The 23862-nt window shown below is 46.1% G+C and overlaps 2 protein-coding genes across 2 annotated transcripts in view; both read left to right on the top strand.

Moving 5' to 3' along the window:
• The first annotated feature begins 232 nt into the window (after positions 1–232).
• LOC115158253 (dual specificity mitogen-activated protein kinase kinase 2) lies at positions 233–6836 on the top strand. The gene is made up of 11 exons (XM_029706982.1): positions 233–903; positions 1170–1380; positions 1610–1756; positions 2104–2181; positions 2840–2891; positions 3853–3977; positions 4183–4402; positions 4558–4622; positions 4739–4800; positions 5141–5186; positions 5546–6836. Exons 1-11 carry the CDS (start codon positions 815–817, stop codon positions 5654–5656), a joined length of 1206 nt encoding a protein of 401 aa, XP_029562842.1. The 5' UTR covers positions 233–814; the 3' UTR covers positions 5657–6836.
• Positions 6837–6908: 72 nt separating this feature from the next.
• LOC115158251 (zinc finger and BTB domain-containing protein 7A) overlaps positions 6909–23862 on the top strand; it is a 30093-nt gene continuing 13139 nt past the window's right edge. The window contains exons 1-4 of the mRNA XM_029706978.1: positions 6909–6976; positions 7592–7746; positions 21501–22037; positions 22721–23616. Coding sequence (XP_029562838.1) covers positions 7630–7746; positions 21501–22037; positions 22721–23616 — 1550 coding nt within the window. The 5' untranslated portion in view covers positions 6909–6976; positions 7592–7629. The remainder of the gene's footprint in view (positions 6977–7591; positions 7747–21500; positions 22038–22720; positions 23617–23862) is intronic.

Here is a 23862-nt window from a genome sequence, read left to right as displayed (position 1 = left end):
TCCCCATGGGTAAATTTCCTTAAAGTTAAAATACTAAAATTAAACATTAATCAAGTCAAACCTTTTGAAAAGGGAAGTTTTGTAAATTTAGGAGAGTAATTTACGTAGTAGGTGAGTAGCTAGGCCTAGTTGTAGAAATCTGCTTGATAGTAATTTCTACAACGTGCCATTGGAGGTCGCTACCATTAAACATGGCTGTTTTAAAATCCCGCGATAGTTCAATTGCCATGGATGATGGCTCAGACTCGCGATTTTTGGAAGACTCCCCATGTTGCTGCTTCCTGTATTGAAACACCGAATTCCGTCTCCGCAGTCAGCAACCAAGCTTCACACCCCGGCTCCATACAGGGGAAGGTCGATAAGTGTACCCCTTAAACCTTCGAACGCTAACAATCCTCGGTCAGTGACCAGCCAGTCCTGTCAACCACAGCCGTTGTCCTTGTGGCGAGGGCCGCTCTGATTTGAGGAACGCAGCACACGATTTCCGTAGGGGAGGTGGTGCTAGCTGGACAAGAAGCAAAAGGAACAGTAATGTGTACAAATCTAGTGTACTATTATAGCTAGTTTGTTTTTGAAATATACCTTACTCGTTAGATATCTAAAATAGTCAAATGCACCTGACCTGATGGTGACGTGCATGTGTGATTGTCCTTCCAAACATCTATCTGTCATGCTCGCAAAGTAACTAGCTGGCTAAGCCACTAACAGCCAGCAACATTTACCCCTGTTGCTGTTTTAGAACAACTTTGAATTATCAGTTCCTTGTACTGATTTGCTTCGGAAAGTCGTCCAGGGCACTGTAAAATATTTCGATATGGCTCCGAAGAGAAGACCCGTTCCCCTAAATATCACGCCCATTGGAGAGGGGCAGTCCATCTCCACAACCATCGATGCTGCGTCCGAGTGAGTAACTCGGGAGGGCCGAGAGCATGTCTATTGTGTACTGTACTGATATTGGGTAAATTATGGTTTTTGGGACTAGATGCACAATTTTGTTCCAGTCGAACACTTACCTATATAACACTAGCCTAACTCACCTGATTCAAACCAATCATGGGCTCAGTGATTAGTCGTATCCATGTGCACCCATATGTCCCCAGGACCAGGATTGAAAGTATGTTTGTTTATTAATCTATGCCACACTCCCTCAATGCATCTCCACTTCTCAGAGCCAATCTGGAGGCCTTACAAAAGAAGCTAGGAGAGCTAGATTTGGACGAACAGCAGAGGAAACGCCTGGAGGCTTTCCTCACCCAGAAAGCCCAAGTGGGCGAGCTGAAAGATGATGATTTCCACCCCATATGTGAGCTGGGCGCTGGCAACGGTGGAGTGGTCAACAAGGTCCGCCACAAACCCTCCAGACTGGTCATGGCCCGAAAGGTGAGTCTACCCTTGTATCAATTTTTTATATTTCTCCCTAAACTCAGTTGGAGATCCACGCTACACTACTAGTCTTGGGTGCCAGGCTTCTAGGCTGAGACATACAGCCGTTGAAGGAAACCAGGTCCACACAAACAAGTCTGTTTTAATTCTGGTTTATGGCTCAAACTGTTATTCTAGATGAGCACTTGATTATTCTTATGTTCTCATCTGATCCTCTCCTCCACAGCTCATCCACCTGGAGATTAAGCCTGCCATCAGGAACCAGATCATCAGAGAGCTGCAGGTGCTGCATGAATGCAACTCTCCCTACATCGTGGGCTTCTACGGGGCCTTCTACAGCGATGGAGAGATCAGTATCTGCATGGAGCACATGGTGAGCTTCTGATAGAGACCGGTTTGAGTTGAGGGGGCGGATCAGTCGTAGGACTAGCATTGTGCTGGAATGTCGGAAGACATTGGGGGTCAGTGGCAAAAAGGCTGATGTGTGAATTAGAGTTTTGGCCGGGAGTAGGAATATTTGTTTGTGGTTTTGAGACTGCAATGGTGCTTATTACAGGACCTGTGGCATAACACTAACAAACCAGTTGTAACTTTGATTTAACAAGTTAAAATGTTGCAGTGGTTGTTATGATATATTAATCATGTCATGCACCTGGAGCTATTGTGCATTACAGAATGCGGACAATGTACAGACATTAAACCGTTGCCTATTGGGTACAGGATGGAGGCTCTCTGGATCAGGTGCTGAAGGAAGCCAGGAGAATCCCTGAGGAGATCTTGGGAAAAGTCAGCATAGCAGTAAGTATTACTCAACTTAATTAAGATTTAAATTAATTGTTTGTGCTTAATTGGTGTTTTCCTTCATTTGGTATATTTTTCATAAATACCCAAGGTAAGTTTATTATGACTAGATGAGTTAAAAATATATATATATATATAATATAAAATGCTCTTTAATTATTTGTTACTTTTATCTCACTTTTTTTAGGTATTTTCTTAGCTGTATTGTTGGTTAAGGGCTTGTAAGTAAGCATTTCACAGTAAGTTCTACACCTGTTGTATTCGGTGTATGTGACAAATAAAATTTGATTTGATATTGTTGATCTAAACGCAACTTGGCAGTTTGTCACAACTGTGATCAAGTGCACTCTGTTCCTTTCCCTTGTGGTTAAGGAGTTTTTTGTTTCTCAATGGACTGCTTTTTCTCCTGTCATTGTGATAATCATGAGTCACAGGAAGCTCAACATGCAAGGCCTTCTCACTGTTCTCACCATTAACACTGTGGGCGTCAGTGCGTGTTTTGGTGTGATATCTTGTATGGATGTAACTATGGACCCAGGCAGGGTAAAACGTCTCAGAGCTGGTCTTTGTGTAGGATTTCAGGTCCAGGAAGTGTGGATGATACGCTGTCAGAGTATGTTGTGTTAAATAAAATGTTTGCATATCACTCTTAAAGGTACTCCGAGGACTTGCCTATCTGCGGGAGAAGCACCAGATCATGCACAGAGGTAAGACGGCTCTCCATATGGACTGTTGTTTTCCATATAGATTGTATTGTATTTTTGTGCATATAAACGATATGATTTGAGACCCTGGGTGTAGTGTTTTATTTGGACATAGTGAAATAGTGTGAGGTGTGTTTGGGTGTATCTTGAGTTGAGGGGATGTAACGTTTAACGTTTGTGGTGTATAATGGTGTTTTGAGCTGAGGGTGGTGGTGCAGTGTTTTGAGCTGAGGGTGGTGGTGGAGTGTTTTGAGCTGAGGGTGGTGGTTTACAGTGTTTTGAGCTGAGGGCCCTGGTGTGTGGTGTGGTATGTGGAGCCGATGGGTGTGCTCCAGTGTGTGGTGTTGTTCTGGAGCTGAGGTCCATGGTACAGTGTTTTGGGCTGTGTTGTGGCAGGGCTGAGGCAGAGCTGTCTGGGAGCCCAGGCTGTAATTACAGGCTCTCAGATGTGATTACATGGCAGCCGCGCCCTGCAGCCCCCTCCCTCCGTCTCCCTCTCTCTCATACTCGCCCCTGTCTCCCTCTCTCTCATATTCGCCCCTGTCTCCTCTGAAGTGGGAGGGGGTCACCACAGAGGATGGATGTCAGGTCTACAACCCCATTATTCAGTTTCAATTTTCCAGACTGTTTGTGACTAGGGGGATTGAGGAGGATTTGGCTTGTTTGTATGGTCTCAACTGTAACTGTAGTGTTCAGCTCTAGCTACCACAGAGTAGCTTTGTGAAATGTGTCAGTGTTGAGGTGTCTGGCATGGTAGAGGGGCTTGGACAGGGACGTGGGGAAGGGGCAGCTGGTGCTGCTGGGTCTGGAACCTCGGCCTTCTCTCTCTCTGGAACCTCGGCCTTCTCTCTCTCTGGAACCTCGGCCTTCTCTCTCTCTGGGACCTCGGCCTTCTCTCTCTCTGGGACCTCAGCCCTCTCTCTCTCTCTGGGACCTCACCTGTCCTCCCTGCTTTACCACGCAGACGTCAAGCCCTCCAACATCCTGGTGAACTCGCGCGGGGAGATCAAGCTGTGTGACTTCGGCGTGAGTGGCCAACTCATCGACTCCATGGCCAACTCCTTCGTGGGAACGCGCTCCTACATGTCGGTGAGTCAGCTCTCCTTCTCCCTCCCTGCCCAGGACGCCCTGCCAAGAGCTGAGGCCGTGCCCAGTAGAGGGCCCTGTGGCACGGAGGCAGGCTCTGCCAGCCCTGCCCCCTCCCCTCAGACACCTGGAGGGCGCAGTGCACAGAGCCGCCCGCCCACTTGGCCAGCTCTGCCTGGGTGTGACGTACGTGTGTGTTCCTCAACAGCCGGAGAGACTGCAGGGCACACACTACTCTGTGCAGTCGGACGTGTGGAGCATGGGCCTGTCCCTGGTGGAGCTGGCCATCGGCCGCTACCCCATCCCCCCGCCTGATGCCAAGGAGCTGGAGGCCATCTTTGGCCGGCCCGTACAGGACGGAGCCGAGGGGGAACCACACACCATCTCCAACCGTCTCCCCAGACCACCAGGAGGGCGACCAGTCAGCGGTGAGAACTGACCTGAATCCCCTCCTCACACATAATACAATATAGATGATATTAGTGCTTTTCAAACAGATTTCCTTTTGCTTCTCCGTAAAAAGTAACTGTAATCAAACATTTAAGTATTTTATTTGTGATATCCATATTCTCCTCTTCCTCAGGACATGGGATGGACAGTCGACCAGCCATGGCGATATTTGAGCTGCTGGACTACATTGTCAATGAGGTCAGATGAACTGCTGACCCCACATATTATTCTCCTTATTACTAGTTCTCCTTGTCTGTGTGCTCTGGGGATTTTGAAATCACATCTGTCTTACACACCTTTTTACTCATTCCCAGCCTCCTCCCAGGCTGCCACTTGGTGTCTTCACCAACGATTTCAACGAGTTTGTGACAAAATGGTGAGCCCAAGCATTCATCATATAAGAATAGTGCCCATTACCTCAGCACCTTTTATTGTTGTTTTACCATGACACTTCTGTTTTGTGGCTGTGTGTGGACTCGACACACGTCTTGTGAATTATTGTAGGCAATAGGCACAGCATAGAGCAATGTGGAGCAAACGTACATTTTAAAGGTCATTTTCTCATCCCTTGAGAATGATGGCCACGTCAGCAGAATGAGATTTCTTGTGCAGCTTAATCAAAGCGTTCCTTTCTATTCTTCTTTTGGGGGGGGGGGGGGTCTAATGATTTCTCTGGAGTCATGGAGATTATCAAATGTTTCTGTTTGTGTTAATAGTCTGATCAAGAATCCAGCAGAGCGAGCTGACCTGAAGATGCTCATGGTGAGTAGCTGTTGACTTTTATTTCAAGTGCATCTATGTAGTTGTTCAGCTCTGATTGTTCATTGGTTCTCTGTAGCTCATGTTCCTCTAGCTCAGTTGGTAGAGCCTAGCGCTTGCGATGTCAGGATAATTCGGGTATATTCCCAGGACCACCCGTATGTATCCATAAATAAGTCGCTTTGAATAAAAGCGTCTCCTAAATGACGTATTATACTATATTTATTATTATTGAGGTTTGTAAAGACATTTTTTTGTTTGCAAATTGGCTATGTTCCCTACTGTACATGCCCTTTCAGCATCAGCCATGGACTAATATTGATGCGTTAACTAACTTGCTTTTACGGTTTGTTATTGTTTAGAACCACACGTTTATCAAGCGTGCTGAGGTGGAGGAGGTGGACTTTGCTGGCTGGATGTGTAAAACCATGGGCCTCAACCAACCCAGCACCCCCACCCGTGGCACTGAATGAGAAGCCCAACGCCAGCTGCTTCCCACACGAGGATCCCCAGTGCCTCACTGTCTCTCACACACACACTTTGGCACCCCTTCCATCTTGCTCTTAAGAGGTTTCAGCTCTTAAGTATACTCATCATCAACAGGGCCCATTTACTCATTGTATGACCACAGGTTTCCCATACCAGTGTCATGGTAGAGTCACACACATCATGCTATTTTTTCCTATCATATTAAAGATATTCATTTCATGAATTGCCATTGATATCATCTTACCACTTGTATTGATAAATGCTGTATTATGTTCATGGTTTGTGCAACAGCATATTGGTGTAGGCTGTAGAGGAGCTATCTTTGACAATGAAAGTGTCCATGACAGAAATCAAGTTAAGTGCTTTGAAGGTACAGGAGGACTGCAAACCAAAGAAGGTTCTCATCTTGACTACTAATGTTTTGGATATCATGCCTGATCAAAGTACTTCGTTTTGTACATTCATGACCAGTACATTTTTGAGAGAGGAGTACTTTCAATGTTGACATTTTGATTTGATTTTAATGATCATTAAACACTGTACAATGAACATCAAATGTGCTCATTTTACGAAATGGAATGATTTACCATCATATATTTTCCAGACACCCGAGGTCTTTTTTTTTAATTTCTTTTTTTAACTTGTATCAACTGCCTGAAACTCATGTGTCAAGTTAGAATCTCTCAAACCGTGACTATAGATGCTCTGAAAGGTTCAGATTTTTGCCAGTCTACTCAATTTATTCCGAAGAGTGTTTTTCGGTTGTGCTCCACTGTTTTGCTTTGCGTGAGTAAGTAAGTGTAACCTACTCCAAGCGTTCTCTTTGTGAAGCCCCAGCGTGGTGACTGGCTTTGTGCAGGCGGGTGGTGGTTGTAACATGTATTAGCCTGTCGTCTATAAGAGCCCATGTACTGTATGTATTCTCTGCTTCTGGCTGATTTTATCATTCTCAACAGACTTGCATTTGTTGGGAACAAAGTGGATGCGTTGTCGCCTGTATGTGTATAAAGCTATATAAACAGTACGCAAGTACTATTTAGCAGTCTTAAGAAAAACACACTTTTGACTCGTTTAGGAGGAAATGGAAGAGATGTCATTTTATTTTAAGAAAATGTGTTGGATACGGTTGTAATGTAAAAATAAAACTTTGAATGTATATGGAAATGAGTTTTTATGTGGTGGGTTTTGTGGTTAGTTATTGGGAGAACTGAATGGCGTTGCCCTCTTGCAGGTGCGTTCCTTTAGATGAGACGTGCAGCAAGCACTCCGAGGACCCTACCTGAGGCTTACCGAGGAAAGACGAGGTAACAAGGGCCAGAGGATGTTCTTTACTCAGGTTATAACATGCTACACATCCTCCAAGGCAGATCTATGCGGCATGTCTACGTATTTCCCAAGTCGATCTACGTACTATTACAATAGCTTTCACCCAGATAACTGCTTTGGATTCTTCTATTAAAACCTACCTCTTCTAGGATATTATCTCAGCATTGTTCTTCAGTATAGTTTCTCTCGCCTTGGGCCTGAATTAAATCAAAACCATGGCTCAGCCACAAATTACAAAAGCATAGTTGGTGGGTGTCTGTGGTGGAGGGAGAACTAGTTTATATTGGACTGTGAGACTATTGTAATAAACATGGCTGACATCATCTGGAGAGCTACCAGAAGGGAAAATTAACCAGTTTGACGGTTTGTTAATTATTTCAGATTTGTATGAAAACGATGTATTGTAGCTGTGTCATTTTAAGCAAAGTAGAATTGTATTTATTTGTTTATTGAAACAATGTTTTTTTAGCCATGAAAATCGTTTCTATTGATCAACCGAAATGATCCTGCAGTTAAAATGTTTTTATAGTGTGCGTTTTGTCTGATTGTGAACTACCTCTGGTACCTACTGAAGTGCTGACACTGCCCTCTAGGCTGGGTGTGTGTTACTGCCTCCCCATGCTGTCAGAGCATGCCTAGCCTAGTTCTCCCCACAGTGCCAAGCCATGCCACACAGTGGGGTGCATCAGCTTCCAGTCAGACCGAAGAGACACCTTTCATGGCTAGCTGTTACATCACATTACACAAGGTAAGCCGTTTCACTTCATATATGATAAATGCATTCCAACTCTGTGTGTAGGCCTGTTAAAGATAGTTTAGAGTATGGAAGATCTCCACCCCAGTCCACTGCAGCGTGACTGTGACGGTCCAGGTGTACAGTGTAGAAAATGTAAAGTGTGTAGGCGTGTTAGAAATCAGTCAAAATGAGTTCTTCTAAGCGATATAAAGCTGACTGATTTTGACTGGTGTCTTACACGCCACCGAAGAAACATTGGTAAAAGTGGGTTTGGTATGAATGAAGAGGTGAGGCGTGTGGTAAAGGTGTTACTGTACAACGTGAGAAGTGGGAGAGATGAAGGTATGGGTGTCGAGGGGGTTGCTGGCAGCCCCTGTGTCCTGGAATGTGCCAAGGCTTGTTTTTGGGGTGGGACACTAGGACCTCAGGCTATGGGATGGGTGGGTGCGACTCATCTCAAGGCGCGAGAGAGAGATACAGTAGAAGAGAAAAGACAAGAGTAACAACTATAATCAGATCATGATCAATTAATCTGGATGCTGTTCACAACTGTATCAACATATACTTTCAAAAAAAAGAGGATGAAGTCAAGTACTCATTTGTCATTTTTTTGATGTGATCGATATGACGAATGTCCACTCTTGATCGCAGGTGAATATCTCTTTTACTTTGCTCCCCAGAGAGGAGAGGAAGAGAAACATAGAGGGGAATGCTGTTTCTTTAAGAGAGAGGGAGGGAGAGCGAGAGAAAGGGAGGGACCTCTTTGCCCTCCAGAAACCAGGAAGGGAATTGAGTTGATCTGCTGCTGCTTGGTTAGCGCATATGGGGCTTTGAGCAGCACGACAGTTAGAGAGAGAGCGCTCCAGAGAGGAGGAGGGCTGAGCTAACCCACAACAAGCACCATCACGGCCATCGCAGGTGAGCTAAAGGCACCCCCGCATACCCCCCACTGTCCACCCAGGGCCTGTCGACAGGAGGGAGCAAGCACAGGAGGAGAGGAGAATGAGGGAGGGGGACAGAGAGATACTTGGGGGGGGGGGGGTGAAATGGGTCGCAGTCAGTAGTTATGGTTCTCTTTTTATTCCTGCTAAACTACTTCTCTGATTCCTGCTTTTACCTTTTGGGCTTGCTATGATAGTTTTATTAGCTGTGTTTGAGGTATTAACTTTACGGGCAGGTGGGAGAACTTAGGGGAGGAGGAGGATGGGGGGGGGTGGGTTCTGAAGAAGAGGAAGGAGGAACCAAAACTAATTTTATAGGACAAGGTACGATGACAAGCGAATTACTTTTCGGGATGTTGTCATTCACTAAGAAATCATGCTTGGAGGGAAAAGTTCCTGACCCACTTGCATTGTTCATTCTTTCCTGCTGGTTTGGAATTTATCAGAATAAGAATGTCTTAATTTAGGTCAGGAGTCTTGAAGTGCGTTTAAAACATAGACAGAGGGGTTGTCACAGAATGCTACCCCAGTGTTTGGCTGTGGCTTAGACAGTTCTGGTCGAGCCCCTTTTTTTAGTTTGCAGCACAACCCTGTTTGATGGCTGGTCTGTACTTTTAATACCTGGCATTCTGCTAGCAACATACTGAAGTGTATAATTCTGCCCTGAGTGCTTACGTTGGAACAGGCTTGGAGAAGTGGGGGTGGTGAGGGACGGAAAGCTGGTACTCGTAGTTCGCAGCAGGGGCTGTGAAGCAGGTCAAATAGTATTTAAGGACTCCACATCCCAGAGTGCCTTGCCCTTGGCCATACAGGAAAGGGAACACCTACCAGCCTATCCCAGCAAGGAGGTGTGGTGAGTGAGCAGCTGTCAAGCCAATCACAGAAGGGGAAGAGATGCCAGAGCGGAGCAGTGGGCTGAAAATAGAGGGGGGTGGTAGGTGTCTGCTTGTTTGGGATCAGGCAAGGGCTTGCCTGTATGACTAGGGCCACTCGGAAGTTTCCTGTCTGCAAAAGCTCCAGTACTGAGGCACCAGGCAGGGCCCTGCTCAGACACGAAGACAGGAGAGCAGGCAGGAGAGCCGGATAGGGCCTGGGGAAGGGACACACGCTTCTGCCCAGCTGGTAAGAGCTCAAACTGCACTCTCTCCTGACACTGAGGAGAGTGAAAGAGGGGAGAGCTTAGGAAATAAATACCAGGACCTGCGTGTGTAAGAGAGCGAGGGAGATGGGGCTTGGTAGAGTTCAGAGTTCCTGACCCACTTGCACATAAAAAATAGATGGCAAATAGGGCACTGCTCAGAGCAGGTTGAGCACATCATGTTTAGAGAGACTGTTGTTGTCTTAAAGTTTTGGCTATACACACTGTGCCCTTTTAACCCTTTACTTACTGGTTTGATTTAAAATGAGTACAGTTGTTAATCTAATCATCTGAATTGGTGTTACTGTGTGTAATGTTAGTTATTGTTATTAATGTATGAGACTAGGAATAAATGAGCCAACTGCAGATCCTTTATATATCCTTACCCCCAATGCTCGACTGTGACTGGATAGAAGAAAATGTGACACCTCTTGTGGACAATTTTACCTCGTTAGTGAGGTGTAGTTAACGAGATGCCATAACACAATCATAGCACATAGAATCTTGAGCAACTGGAAACTTTACCCTCTGCCCTTGGGAACTCCTTTATTCATTTATTAACTTTCAGTTCTTCTCCACGGCTGCCCACACCCTTTTTGTCATTCTCTACATCCCTCTTGCCTCAAGTAGCCCCTATGGCACTGTGTGATTTGCGTCACAACATCATTTAGTCTACGGTATCTGTCCGTACGTTGGTGGTTTGTCAAAAGATGTTAAAGGAGCGTAACTTATTTTTCTAATTCACAGATGCGTATTCCTGGAAACACATACTTGTTGGACTTGTTTTGAAGCATGCGGGTACAGCGAGAGAGGGAGGGGAGTATTTTATTGTCAGATGCCCAGACTCAGGGAAGTGTTTGGTTAGCTTTCAGATGCAGCGTTTGAAACATTATTCATTCTGTCAAATGTCACAGTGTTGTCATAATGTTACTCGTGCCACTCCTGAGTGACAATTGCAGAAGGCTGTACTTTCAGCCTGAGTAAATTCCACTAAGAGGTTAAGTTGGGACACTCCATGCTACCCACAATAGACTCAAGGGGAATTGTAGGGGACTTCAGTGGCTGTGGGTAGGCCTTAGACACCACCCATCAATTTGGCGGTGAGCATGTTGAATACAGTTTGATATTCCTGTATGTTATGCACCATAATGCCCCAAACTAGCAGGTCCACAGCGACAGGAGTAGACAGGTTGCGTGCTATTACACTGCCAGGCCTTGGAAGAACTAGTTTTGGGGTTATGTTGCTTTTGGGTGGTGCGCTAAACTATAAGCTGCCCCCTTATTAAGGGTGAACTCCCCTTGTCAGCAGTTAAATGTCCCACTGCTCCTGGCCCAAGCTGACAGACAGACAGACAGGGCTCTGTGTGTTATGTTGTTGTCTTGGGGGAGTCATAGGGGCTGTTCTGGGCCTGCTGGTTTATGAAGCAAGCAGTTCACACAACCTGATCAAATTAGAGGCTGAGATGCAGCCCTGGGTTAGACTAGGCCGTTGTGTTGCGAGTCTGACTTCACTTACATTGTTTACTTTCATGGTGGTGGGTTGTCTCCAAAATGTCACACCTTTTTTCTGGCTTTGCTGGATGCTGTCGTTGTTTTCATACATTAGACTCTAGACAACCTTAGACAATAGTTGTCAGAAAAACCAGATGTTTGATTGAGTAATCCCACGTTGACCTAAGGCACTACGTAGGGATCAAAGAGCGTTAGCCAAACTCTCCTGTGATCATGGGAGGGTACCATATGACAATCTCATGGTTGGTGAGATCTCATCTCTAGACGTGGGATGGTGGGTGGGTGTTTCAGCTTCCTCAGCAAGCTGAAGGGGGAAGTGGGCAATGTGGTGGGCTGATGTCTGAGAGAGCCAGCAAGAGGGAGAAGGAGGGATGGTCATCTGATAACAAAGCAGGTTCTGTTACACGCCTGTCACAGACACACAGGAAGTCCTCTGCCCGCAATGCACGGTAGCACTCACAGATTGGCACAGGGCTCAGGGGAGGAGCTGCTGCTGGACTTGGCACTATGGGTGTAGCTTACGGCCTACTAGGGGTTCTGTTTCTGGTGCCACGTGGGAGTTTGGATCCGCTACTTCCTGACTGACAGCATGGCAGCGTTAGGAAAGTCTAGCTCCAGCAGCAGAAGTTGTGTCTCTGTAACACTGCTGCCAGATGTGCACGGCTGTTTCTGGACCAGCTAAGTCAGGCTGGAGGAGGGAGGCAAGGAAAGCCAAGTAGAGCCTTCACTTTGGTTTACTTTACTTTGCAAGGAGGAGGGGGATGGTACAGTAAACCCATACAGTAGTCAGTGATTCCCGACAGTGGCTCTCCACCAACTATCTCTTGATCTCTGGGGTAATGGTACCCTTAAAGAACTTAGACCTTTGAAATGAAATCATAAAAATCTCCCACTTCCCCTTGCACTAAACTTTTATTGACAAACATGATACAAAGATTTAAGATAATGATGTCAAACCCTTCCTGCAGTGAGGGGTTAGTTTCTTACAGTGGCTAAGTAAAGGTTTCTCAAGTCTGAGACACTTTTGAAACACATTCAATTTACATTATTCCTTGGGCTGATGTCAAGGTTGTGCGTTTTTAAGACTGCCTCACCCAATACCTTTCAGTCAGGGGCATTGTCTAATTTTTGGCAGTCGGACGTGTTTCAAGTCGAGTAGCCCAGCCCCACAACTCCAGTTTTATCAGTTGCTCACCCTCTTCCTGCTTGCTCCCAATACGACCAATCAAGCTTCCTATCCTAGCAAGCCTGGCAGTAATGACTCAGTCAGCCACACTAGCACTAGACCAGGCAGGTTCAGCCTCAGTCAGAATCTAGTTCTTCTTGGAACTGTCCAGCCCCCCCTCACCTCTCCACATAGCTTTTCCGATTATCCTGTAATATCCTCTGTGACTTGACCTTGAACCCTTGTGACCCAATCCAGTGATTCCCTTTCTCTGGGCTGTCACTGACTCCTGTCACTAATCATCAGGGGCTCTGCTTATCCCGTGACAGTCTGCCAGGGAGAGACAGCCTGCTTGAACTCTGTTGTCCATCTATATTACTCATCTATATTACTCAATCTATGCTTCTAGGAGTTAGACCCTGGCTTCTGCTGTCGTTGTTTCACTCTGGTTTGGTTATTCACAGATATGCTACTTATCCCCCACACACTTGCGCTGCTAAAGATGCTTGTTTTCTGGCCTCTATGTTACTCCCTTCAGCAGAGCAACAAAGTATTGTGGTGTTGACTACTCTTAAAAAGCATCGTCGTAAAGAACTTAGAGTTTAAGTGACATACATTTTTGTCATGTAAGGAACACCTGAGGTTGATCTGGGTAAGGTTGATAGTCATTGTACTCCAGGATGAATGGTATGTGTAGGACAGGCTGTAGATCATTTGATGCGGGTTTCAGTTGACCTGAGAGGATATTTCCAGTAAAACGCAACACCCAGTTTATAACCACGTTTATAACTACCAGTTTAACCACATATCACTGTATTGGTCATTAAATAAGAAGGGAACTACTGTAACCAGGGGAGAAGCCCATCTATCTCTCACAGGTTTTAAGAAAAGCCCAATAGAACTGAAACAAAGTTGACGTTCAGGTCCAGGGTTCCCCAACTGGCGGCCCGGTGGATTTATTTGGCCTCCCAAGTTTTCTGAGCAAAAGCAAAAATTTAGAATTATTATTTTTGAGAAGTTTCATTGTTGGACATAAGACTGTAAAAACACCAAGAAATTGGATCAAAGTGATTTTACATTTTGGAAATGTGTTCCGAAGCATTCCCACGCATAATAGAGAGATGTGATCATGTACAAATGGAAGCAAGGTTCGAAATTATTGTTTTAGTCAAATATATTGATTTGGGCTTCTTGCGGTCAGTTTGCAGTCTGCAAATTATTTGTAATTATGTTTCGGTCCCCGACAAACCGTTCAACAAAAAATCGGCCCGCAGCTGAATCTAGTTGATGATCCCTGTCCTAGTCTTGCGTTGGATCATCCCCGAAATCTAATCTTGATAGCGGCTCTCAACGCTTGCTTGGCGCAAGCGCAGGGGTTAGTATTGAGTGATGGTGGGGGAGGAGTGGGATCTGCAGCAGTAAGTAGTGGTTTGACTTGCAAAGCAGCGCTCTGTGTGTGCGGAGTGGGACCCGGTGAACTAGGCAGGCAGCTCTTGGTCGGTGGCGGCCCTGGGAACTGAGACGGTGTGGTGCTGCAGCCTCTCACCCACAGCCATGAATAAGTGATAAGGAATGTTTCAAGCCATGAGAAGGTGTCAGGATCAGGTTTGTTTGCACAGTTTTTCCTCTTTCTTTCTTTGGTCATCTTTGTGGGTTATTCCTGGCCTGGGCCTCTACTCTCCCTATAGCTCCTGTGTAAAGGACATGACAGAGCAGCTGGATGCCTCAGTGGACTGTATGCTGGGCTGTTTTAACTCCTTTCAGCATCCTCTCCCCTCCACAGAGCTGTGTGTGACCCAGGGTCAGACATGTATGTCCTGGGGATAATGTGTTAGCAGGTTTGCACCAGGGACCAGCCCAGCAGCCTGGTGCAGTAAACAGCAGCATCAGTGAGAGCAGGTTGACTCGGCTTGAGTCTCTGTAGGCTCACCCAGGATCTGTTTCCACACTGTGAAGGACGTGACCGTTATCCCTGTGGTTGCCCTCTCTGACTCCCCCTATCCCTCTCTCTCTGCCCTCACTTCCCTCCCACAGCATATTCAGATGAGAGCTGGAGGATAATAATATTTGCCCATGTCAGACAGGGCAATTTTATCAGGAAGACAATGGGAGAGGTTGTAGTGGCGGTGTGGTCAGTTGCGTATCAAAATGGTAGAGGGTTAAAGGAGAAAGAGTAGGCTAACTGGGTTTGAGCCAAAATGAAAGGCCATTGTGTCATGAATAAAAGACACACACTACTCTGAATAGAACCAAGTGGGACAGTATTATTTGCATGTGCAAGGCTGCAAGCTTGTTGTTTTACGATTACCACGAGACAGATGGACCGGTTTTCCATACTCAGAAAAGTGTTTATATACTCAATGGCAAGTTTATTGGGTACACCCATCTACTACCGGGTCGGACCCCCCTTTGCCTCCAGAACAGCCTGAATTCTTTGGGGCACAGAACCTTTGCTCAGTTGGTATCAAGGAACCGAACATGTGCCAGGAAAACATTCCCCACACCATTACACCACCGGTACCAGCCTGTACCATTGACACCAGGCAGGATGGGGCCATGGACTTATGTTGTTACGCCAAATCCTGACTCTACCATCAGCATGACGCAACAGGAACCAGGATTCGTCAAACCAGGCAATGTTTTTCCAGTCTTCAATTGTCCAGTGTTGGTGATCCTGTGCCCACTGGAGCCGCTTCTTCTGGTTTTTAGGTGATAGGAGTGGAACCCGGTGTGGTCGTCTGCTGCAATAGCCCGTTCATAACAAGGGCCGACGAGTTGTGCGTTCCAACATGCTGTTCTGCACACCACTGTTGTACTGCTCCGTTATTTGCCTGTTTGTGGCCCACCTATTAGCTTCCGCTATTCTTGCTGTTCTCCTTTGACCTCTCTCATCAAGGAGCTGTTTTCGCCCACAGGACTGCCGCTGACTGGCTGTTTTTTGTTTGTCATACCATTCTCTGTAAACCTTAGACGTGTCGTGTGTGAAAATCCCAGGAGGCCAGACATTTCTGAGACACTGGATCCGACGTGCCTGGCACCGACGATCATACCACACTCAAAGTTGTTTAGGTTGCACGTTTTGCCCATTCTAACGTTGAATTGAACAGTAACTGAATTCCTCCATACATTTCTGACTGCTTTATATAGCAAGCCGTGGCCACGTAGGAGCAAACCATTTTCTTAAACAGGGTGGTGTACCCAAAAAACTGCCCACTGCGTGTATGTCACACATGGGTTTACATGACTGACAGGTCTGTTTTAAGGATTTGAACCTTTGTCAACAGTGTTGGAGTGGAGTTAATAGCAGAGTAAGGGCAGTTATGTTCGTAGCACACTACCCAGAGTTGACTTCTCAGAGAGCATTACCTAAGTATGACATGTGGTTAGTGCTGACACAGTGCCAGCGTTGTAGGTGTGGAGAGAGGTGGAGCTTTGTGAGGAGGTGTGGGAAAGAGCCGAGCAGGGGAGAGAAGAGGCAGCCAGGTTGAGCAGGTCTAGTGTACATACCAAGAGGCTTGATCTGAAGGAATGTCATTTGAATGCATTGCTCTTATAGAGAATAATCCCCCTGGCCTCACCCCCTGCTGGGTCTCCCTGGCAGATGGAGAATGGAGGGGCTGGCTTTTGTGTGTGTGTGTGTGTGTGTGTGTGTGTGTGTGTGTAAATGGACGAATCAGGGAGGGCTTGCATTGCTGAGCCCCCCTCCCCCGCGCAGGCAAACTGCAGTCTATAATTTTAATCTCCCCCACACACGTGAGCGAGGGGACAGCCTTTCCTGAAACTTGGCACACAGTACAGGGTGGGGTAACCGGCTCAGACTGGATTGACAACCTCCCTTTTTAATAGCGATCCCTCGCAGCTTGTGCGTGTTGTCCTCCAGTGGGGTTTTTCCACGGGGTCTGTAACCGGCAGTCTCCCCCTACCCTAACTGACAGAGCGATGCACACGCTGCTGCACAGCCCCGCCTCTGCTCCTCCTCCCAGCATGCACTCTGATCCTCCCTGCTCTCCCTTAAACTGCCCTTCACTCTCTCTCATGGTAATAGGTTCAGCAGTGGGCCAATACATCCAGCATTCCAGATACAGCTAATTCAACACTGAAGGATGTATGCCATAGCTATACTGTATTTTCTATTAGATTGGTCTGTAAATACAGTAAGTCTGCCAATAGCTGTTTGTCAGTGAAATCATGGTAACTGTAGTGTTGTACGTTGGTGATGTTTCAACATGGCTCACCTCCAGGCTCTTTAGTGGACTTTGGGGCCTGGTGTTTAAGGTATAAAGTGACAGACATCACAAGAGGTAAACTGATTATGCACTACCCAATTTCGCAATGGCATTCTATTATTACAACTTTCAAGAGTAAGTTGAAGCCGGACTGAGTTCATAAAAAACAGAGTGTCATACTGTGAAGAACTTTGGGTTCCAGCCCATAGTAACTCTGACGTGATTTAATACTTATTTGATCTTTAGTATCAGTGAGCCGAGTCAAAACCGGTCCATTACTTGCAATGACAAGCCACGTTATTGTGATATTAGTGAGCAACATTTCAACACATGGGTATTTCCATCTATAAGCACCGATGAGCGCCGACGGGAAGTTCATTAGAGCATATCTGGGTGTCAAGTGAAAGCTGAGTCTATATTTTTGAGAAATGAAGGCATAGTTGAAGTTGGATGTTTACATACACCTTAGCCAAATACATTTAAACTCAGTTTTTCACAATTCCTGACATTTAATCCTAGTAAAAATTGTCTTAGGTCAGTGAGGATCACCACTTTATTTTAAGAATGTGAAATGTCAGAATAATAGTAGAGAGAATTATTTATTTCAGCTTTTATTTCTTTCATCACATTCCCAGTTGGTCAGAAGTTTACATACACTTAATTAGTATTTGGTAGCATTGCCTTTAAATTGTTTAACTTGGGTCAAATGTTTCAGGTAGCCTTCCACAAGCTTCCCGATATAAGTTGGGAGAATTTTGGCCCATTCCTCCTGACAGAGCTGGTGTAACTGAGTCAGGTTTGTAGGCCTCCTTGCTCGCACACGCTTTTTCAGTTCTGCCCACACATTTTCTATGGAATTGAGGTCAGGGCTTTGTGATGGCCACTCCAATACCTTGACTTTGTTGTCCTTAAGCCATTTTGCCACAACTTTGGAAGTATGCTTGGTATCATTGTCCATTTGGAAGACCCATTTGCGACCAAGCTTTAACTTCCTGACTGATGTCTTGAGATGTTGCTTCAATACATCCACATAATTTTCTTTCCTCATGATGCCATCTATTTTGTGAAGTGCACCAGGCCCTCCTGCAGCAAAGCACCCCCACAACATGATGCTGCCACCCCTGTGCTTCACGGTTGGGATGGTGTTCTTCGGCTTGCAAGCCTCCCCCTTTTTCCTTATGGCCAAACAGTTCTATTTTTGTTTCATCAGACCAGAGGACATTTCTCAAAAAAGTACAATCTTTGTCCCCATGTGCAGTTGCAAACTGTAGTCTGTTTTTTTATGGCGGTTTTGGAGCAGTGGCTTCTTGCTTGCTGAGCGGCCTTTCAGGTTATGTCGATATAGGACTCATTTTACTGTGGATATAGATACTTTTGTACCTGTTTCCTCCAGCATCTTCACAAGGTCCTTTGCTGTTGTTCTGGGATTGATTTGCACTTTTCACACCAAAGTACGTTCATCTCTAGGAGACAGAATGCGTCTCCTTCCTGAGCGGTATAACGGCTGCGTGGTCCCATGGTGTTTATACTTGCGTACTATTGTTTGTACAGATGAACGTGGTACCTTCAGGCGTTTGGAAATTGCTCCCAAGGATGAACCAGACTTGTGGAGGTCTACAATTTTTGCCCGATTTCTTTTGATTTTCCCACGATGTCAAGCAAAGAGGCACTGAGTTTGAAGGTAGGCCTTGAAATACAGGTACACCTCCAATTGACTCAAATGATGTCAATTCGCCTGTCAACAGCTTCTAAAGCATGACCTTTTCTGGACATTTCCAAGCTGTTTAAAGGCACAGTCAACTTAGTGTATGTAAACTTCTGACCCACTGGAATTGTGATACAGTGAATTATAAGGGAAATAATCTGTCTGTAAACAATTGTTGGAAAAATTACTTGTCATGCACAAAGTAGATGTCCTAACCAACTTGCCAAAACTATGGTTGAAAAACTAAAGTGTATGCAAACTTCCGACTTCAACTGTACATTAAAACACAATGTTGACGAAAAGATCCCTGCCAACGAATATCAACACTTACTGTATATTTCGTTTTGGAGAAATCATTTACCTTAAGAAACATTGCCTTGAGTCTTGTAATTCCGTTACCACAAACCTACATATCTTTAAGATATTTTGTAATTTCTCTCCCTCATGAGGGAGGACAATGAAAGTTCACAGAAGTAACAAGGAACGGTAGACCTACCAATTGTTTTTTACTAATAATAAACCAGTAACGGAATTACTGCAATTGAATTGGCTACCATGGGAAATCATAGTTGCCAAAAACCACAGTTGGTTCTCCTGCTACTGTCCTCCCTTCCACTGGCATACTGTTATGTTCAGCTCATAACTGTTTTCTTTCTGTCGTCTGGTGGTCAAAGCAAGACTGTGAAAACAGTCTGGACAACCTCCCTCTGCCTCTTCTCTCTCCAGTTAATGTCACCTCTCCCAGCTCTTACTGACAGCTACTATTACAGCTACCACCTACCCTCTTTCCATTTCCCGTAACAAGCATCCTCAACCACTGAGCACCGACCAATCCCGGACATCCATGGACATTGACAAGTAGTTGAAATTTGGTCAGTCAGCTCTGACCGGACCAAATCTGAACCAATCCTAGACATCTGTTTCACAAGTTTGGACAGCAGTACAGAAAAGTAGAGTACACAAGCCAAGTGAAATGGTCAGAGGAAAAGAGCGTGTAGATGCTAGAAGGAATTTTACAGCAAGCAAAGTGATCATGTGGCTCTATGAAAGTCAACTGTGTGTGAGGGTGATCAGAGGTGTAGTCATTCCGCCAATTCTGTTGCAAAATATTAAAAAAATGGAAGCAAACGAAACGTGGAGGAACCTACAAGAATTTATCCAATTGAAACGGAACATTTTGTAACAGTTTGGGCTAATGATTGCACCCTAGATCACGGTGAGAGTGTGCAAGGTGGTATTGAATGTGTCACTGTCTTTCACCTTGATTACCGTAAATTCCGGACTATAAGCCGCAACTTTTTTCCCAGCTTTGAACCTCGCGGCTTAAACAATGACGTGGCTAATACATGGATTTTTCCCGCTTTCAAATTTTTTTTCTCAAAAAGAAACACATTCTGTGACGTGCTCAGTTTTTTGGCGGCATGAAGCTTTCATTAGACCAATGAAATTGCCGAACGGGTTAAGGTCAAACAACTTTTTTGTTTACTGTTTAGATTAAATCGAGCGCTCTCAAACTTCCCATCCTTCTGATTACGGTAGTCATTTTGTCACCCTCATCATGGCAAAGACACGGAGAAATGAATATGATGCAGCTTTCAAGTTGAAGGCGATTGATCTGGCTGTTGGAAAAGGAAATAGAGCTGCTGCACGGGAGCTTGGTCTTAATGAGTCGATGATAAGACGTTGGAAACAGCAGCGTGAGGAATTGACTCAGTGCAAAAAGACAACTAAAGCTTACTGCAAATTTTTTATTTTTTGTTACAAGCCGTGTTTCGTTAAAGCCTATTTATTTTTGTTACAAGCCGTGTTTCGTTAAAGCCTATTTATTTTTGTTACAAGCCTTGTTTCGTTAAAGCCTGTGTAAAGTTAATTTGTTTTAATGTACCGGTAGGCACCTGCGGCTTATACACATGAGCAGCTTATTTATGTTCAAAATAATACTTTTTTTTTTAATTCAGTGGGTGCGGCTTATATTCAGGTGCGCTTAATAGTCCGGAAATTACGGTACTCTAATTTGTCTCTTGACCTGTGCACTTACATTGTAAACTTTAATTCATAGGCTAGGTTGTAGCAACCTCATGGGTATAGGGCAAATTAGGGTACCATGTAGTAGCCTAAACCTGTCAATGTTACATTGAACTGGGGGAATGGAATATGAATGACAGTCATCCAATATGCTGTAATAAAAATCGTCCTACCTAATCCTGAATGGCACTAACCAACACTGTACAGTACTATATAGTTGAGTAGAACACACGAGTACAGTGTACTGTACTGAACATATTTACTCTACTGTGAAACATAGATATCTATGACTGGTTCAGATTTAGTGTGGTCCGGACCAACCAAATGTGGTCTTATTTTGGGGAGGAGCTCATTAGAATAACAACTAAATAGGCAAAAGAAGGATATTGCCTAGTTCTACCTTTGTGTACCTATTCTGGATACATCACAATGAAGAGAATTCTATTCATATCCAGAATGATGCATTTCTGTATAGTACAGATCAGGGACCCATGATCTAATTCTGTTACCGTAATTCCATTAACGGTTGTAAATCCACTGCACTTACTGTAGTTCAATAACCAAAATATACCTTTTTTTTTTACTCAAGATTTCATAGCTGACACCCCATTCTTTCTGCAGGCATCTTTGAATCTTAATTCGGAGCAGATATTTAGAGTTTTTGGAAAACGTAGTCTCATAAAAAGGGGGATTTTACCATAATTCAATTCTTCCAGTAAATATGTTTTTGTGAAATGTTCAAAATAGTCCTTGTGCATAGAGTTTTACGGTTTGTTTAACTTTTTAAAGTATAAAATTGGAGTCAGACTAATTCTGTTACTGTGCCAATATTATTTTCATGTGTTGTCTCCAGTGTGAAGGCTGAAGCCTGTCGGAGCACATTGAAATTACTGTAATTTCAAAATAACCCCCAGCGCTTACCCTGAGGCAGCTAGCCTACCGTGCATTGCTACTGTGCCTACCCAATCCCAAGAAGTATTGCCTAGGAATTGAACTGGGCATATGTGTGTCTTAAAGACTGAGAACTGATCCTCTCCTTCTCTTCCTCCCTCAGACAGGCAGACGGACAGACGGCAGGACGGACACGCGGGCGGCGGCTGTGATTGGCGGCTCGGCGGCAGGCTGGTGGAAGATGTCGTCGGGAGCCGGTGGGAGGGGTGGGCGGCGGCTCAGGGGTGGGGGGGGAGGGGAAGCGGCGGAGGAAGGCCCAGTGGGCATCCCCTTCCCCGAGCACAGCTCAGACATCCTGGGCAGTCTGAACAAGCAGCGCCTCAGCGGCCTGCTGTGCGACGTGCTCCTGATCACCCAGGAGAGGGAGTTCACTGCCCACCGTTCAGTCCTAGCCTCCTGCAGCTCCTACTTCCACAAGTTGTTCACCTCGGGCCCGAAGGCCAGCCAGCAGAATGTCTACACCATAGACTTTGTGGCAGCCGAGGCCCTGGGCGCCCTGCTGGACTTTGCCTATACAGCCACGCTAACGGTCAGTCACAGCTCCGTGGGAGACATCCTGGCCGCCGCCCGCCTGCTGGAGATCCCGCCCGTCCAGGAAGTCTGCACTCACCTGCTGGACACCAAAGTGCTCTCCCCGCCGGTAGGCTGGTCATCATGACAACACTATCGTAACATTCTGTCAACAGTCTCTGTCCTATCATTACATCCCATCACATGGCCTTTACTAGTATGTCTCCCTGCGGGTAGATCTGCATCGAAATATAGTCACTTAGCAAATGATTTTATCCAAAGAGATTTACAGTTAAAATGCATGTATTCAGTATGGCCTATGTGGAAATCAGTCAAACCTCTCTTGTTTTGAGTTATAACTATTGTATTGTAAATGCCATTCTTGATTTCCATCCAACTGTGCCGCCACAGACCACGTACCACACAACCTCTGTCATCACGTCACTCTACCAAACAAACACTCCATCATCAGTCTCTGGCCATCACATAGTCAGCACGCTTACATCATGCTCTTCATTAATCTCTCACTCTCACACTGCCAAACACACATCCACACCCCGGGGTCACAATAACACTCAACTTTTAACACTTACCCATGCTGGGCCAACACCAGTCTCTGAGTCTCAGGACAGCGTGCTCTACCACAAGCTGCATTATACAGACAAAGCATATTGCAGTTACATGCTATGCTTCAAAATGTAGAATAGAAGTAGCGTGGTCATATTCATGGTCATGTGTCTTTCTGTTTTGTGTGTGTCTGAGTATGATTGTGAGTGTATGAGAGTTATGAAATCCTGTTTTGTTTTTTCATAGGCGGGTAGTGAGCGAGGAGAGGATGGGGAGGGGGAGGGAGGGAAGGGTGGAGGAGGATGGGGGCAGCAGGGGAATCGACTGCGGGCCCGGGAGTATCTAGAATACTTCCAGAGAGGGGCCCACTGGAGCAGCAGCTGCAGCACGCCAGAGCTCAGGGACATGCCCACACACCTGCACTTTAACCATGGCAACGGGGCCCACAGCAACGGGGCCCCCGGGGGCCCCAGCGAGTACTGCTCTCCCCTGGACCTTGCCCAGGCCCCCACACAGGACCCAGATGATGAGGAGGACGACAAGGAGGACGAAGTAAAGGTGGAGCACTCTGAGAGCCGCAGGGACACGCTGACCTGGACCAGGGGGAACGGAGGGGGGCCAGGGGCCTCTTTCTATGCCCCAGCCCAGAACGGCCACTTCTACCTCCCCACGGAGCCCAAACTGGAGCCGGAGGAGGAAGAGGAGGAAGATGGCATGCGGGATGGGGAGAGAGGCTCGGCCAGCGCCCTCCTGCAGCAGATGATGGACTCAATCGAGAGGCAGAAGGAGCGGGCCGCGGCCGGGGAGGACCCGGGGGAGGGGGAGGACCCAGACGTGGAGTTTTACTTGAATTACTTTAACAGCACGCAGCATGAGGACACCGCCGTCTCACAGGGACTGCTGCCCCTCTGGGCGACACGGGGAGGCTCCAGCCAAGATAGAGGGGGAGGAGAGAGGGGAGGAAGAGGAGGAGAAGAGAGAGGAGGGGGCGGAGGGGAGAGGAAGATGCGCTCCAAGGCCTTCCAGAAGTGCCCCATCTGCTCCAAGGTCATCCAGGGCGCAGGCAAGCTACCCCGCCACATCCGCACGCACACGGGAGAGAAGCCCTACGAGTGCGCCATCTGCAAAGTGCGCTTCACCAGGTACGGCCCAATTAATGCACTGACCACCCATGTCACACCTACTCATGGTCAGGAAGAGGGCTGGAGGAAAAACAAGACCACTGTTGTCCCACAGCCAAGGACACTCCTGCTTAGCAATAGCTGCATTAGCCAAATGTTTGCTATATGTCAATTTATTAATTCACTATCCTGAAAACAAAGTGAAAAACATTGTTGATAGCATAGGAAACAAATGATCTCCTAGATGTCCCTCCCCCGCCCCATGCA

The sequence above is a fragment of the Salmo trutta genome, chromosome 22 (genome assembly GCF_901001165.1).
Source record: "Salmo trutta chromosome 22, fSalTru1.1, whole genome shotgun sequence".
Classification (NCBI taxonomy): domain Eukaryota; kingdom Metazoa; phylum Chordata; class Actinopteri; order Salmoniformes; family Salmonidae; genus Salmo; species Salmo trutta.
The sequence above is the reverse complement of the archived record's forward strand: the minus strand, read 5'-3'. Positions and strand labels throughout refer to the sequence as shown.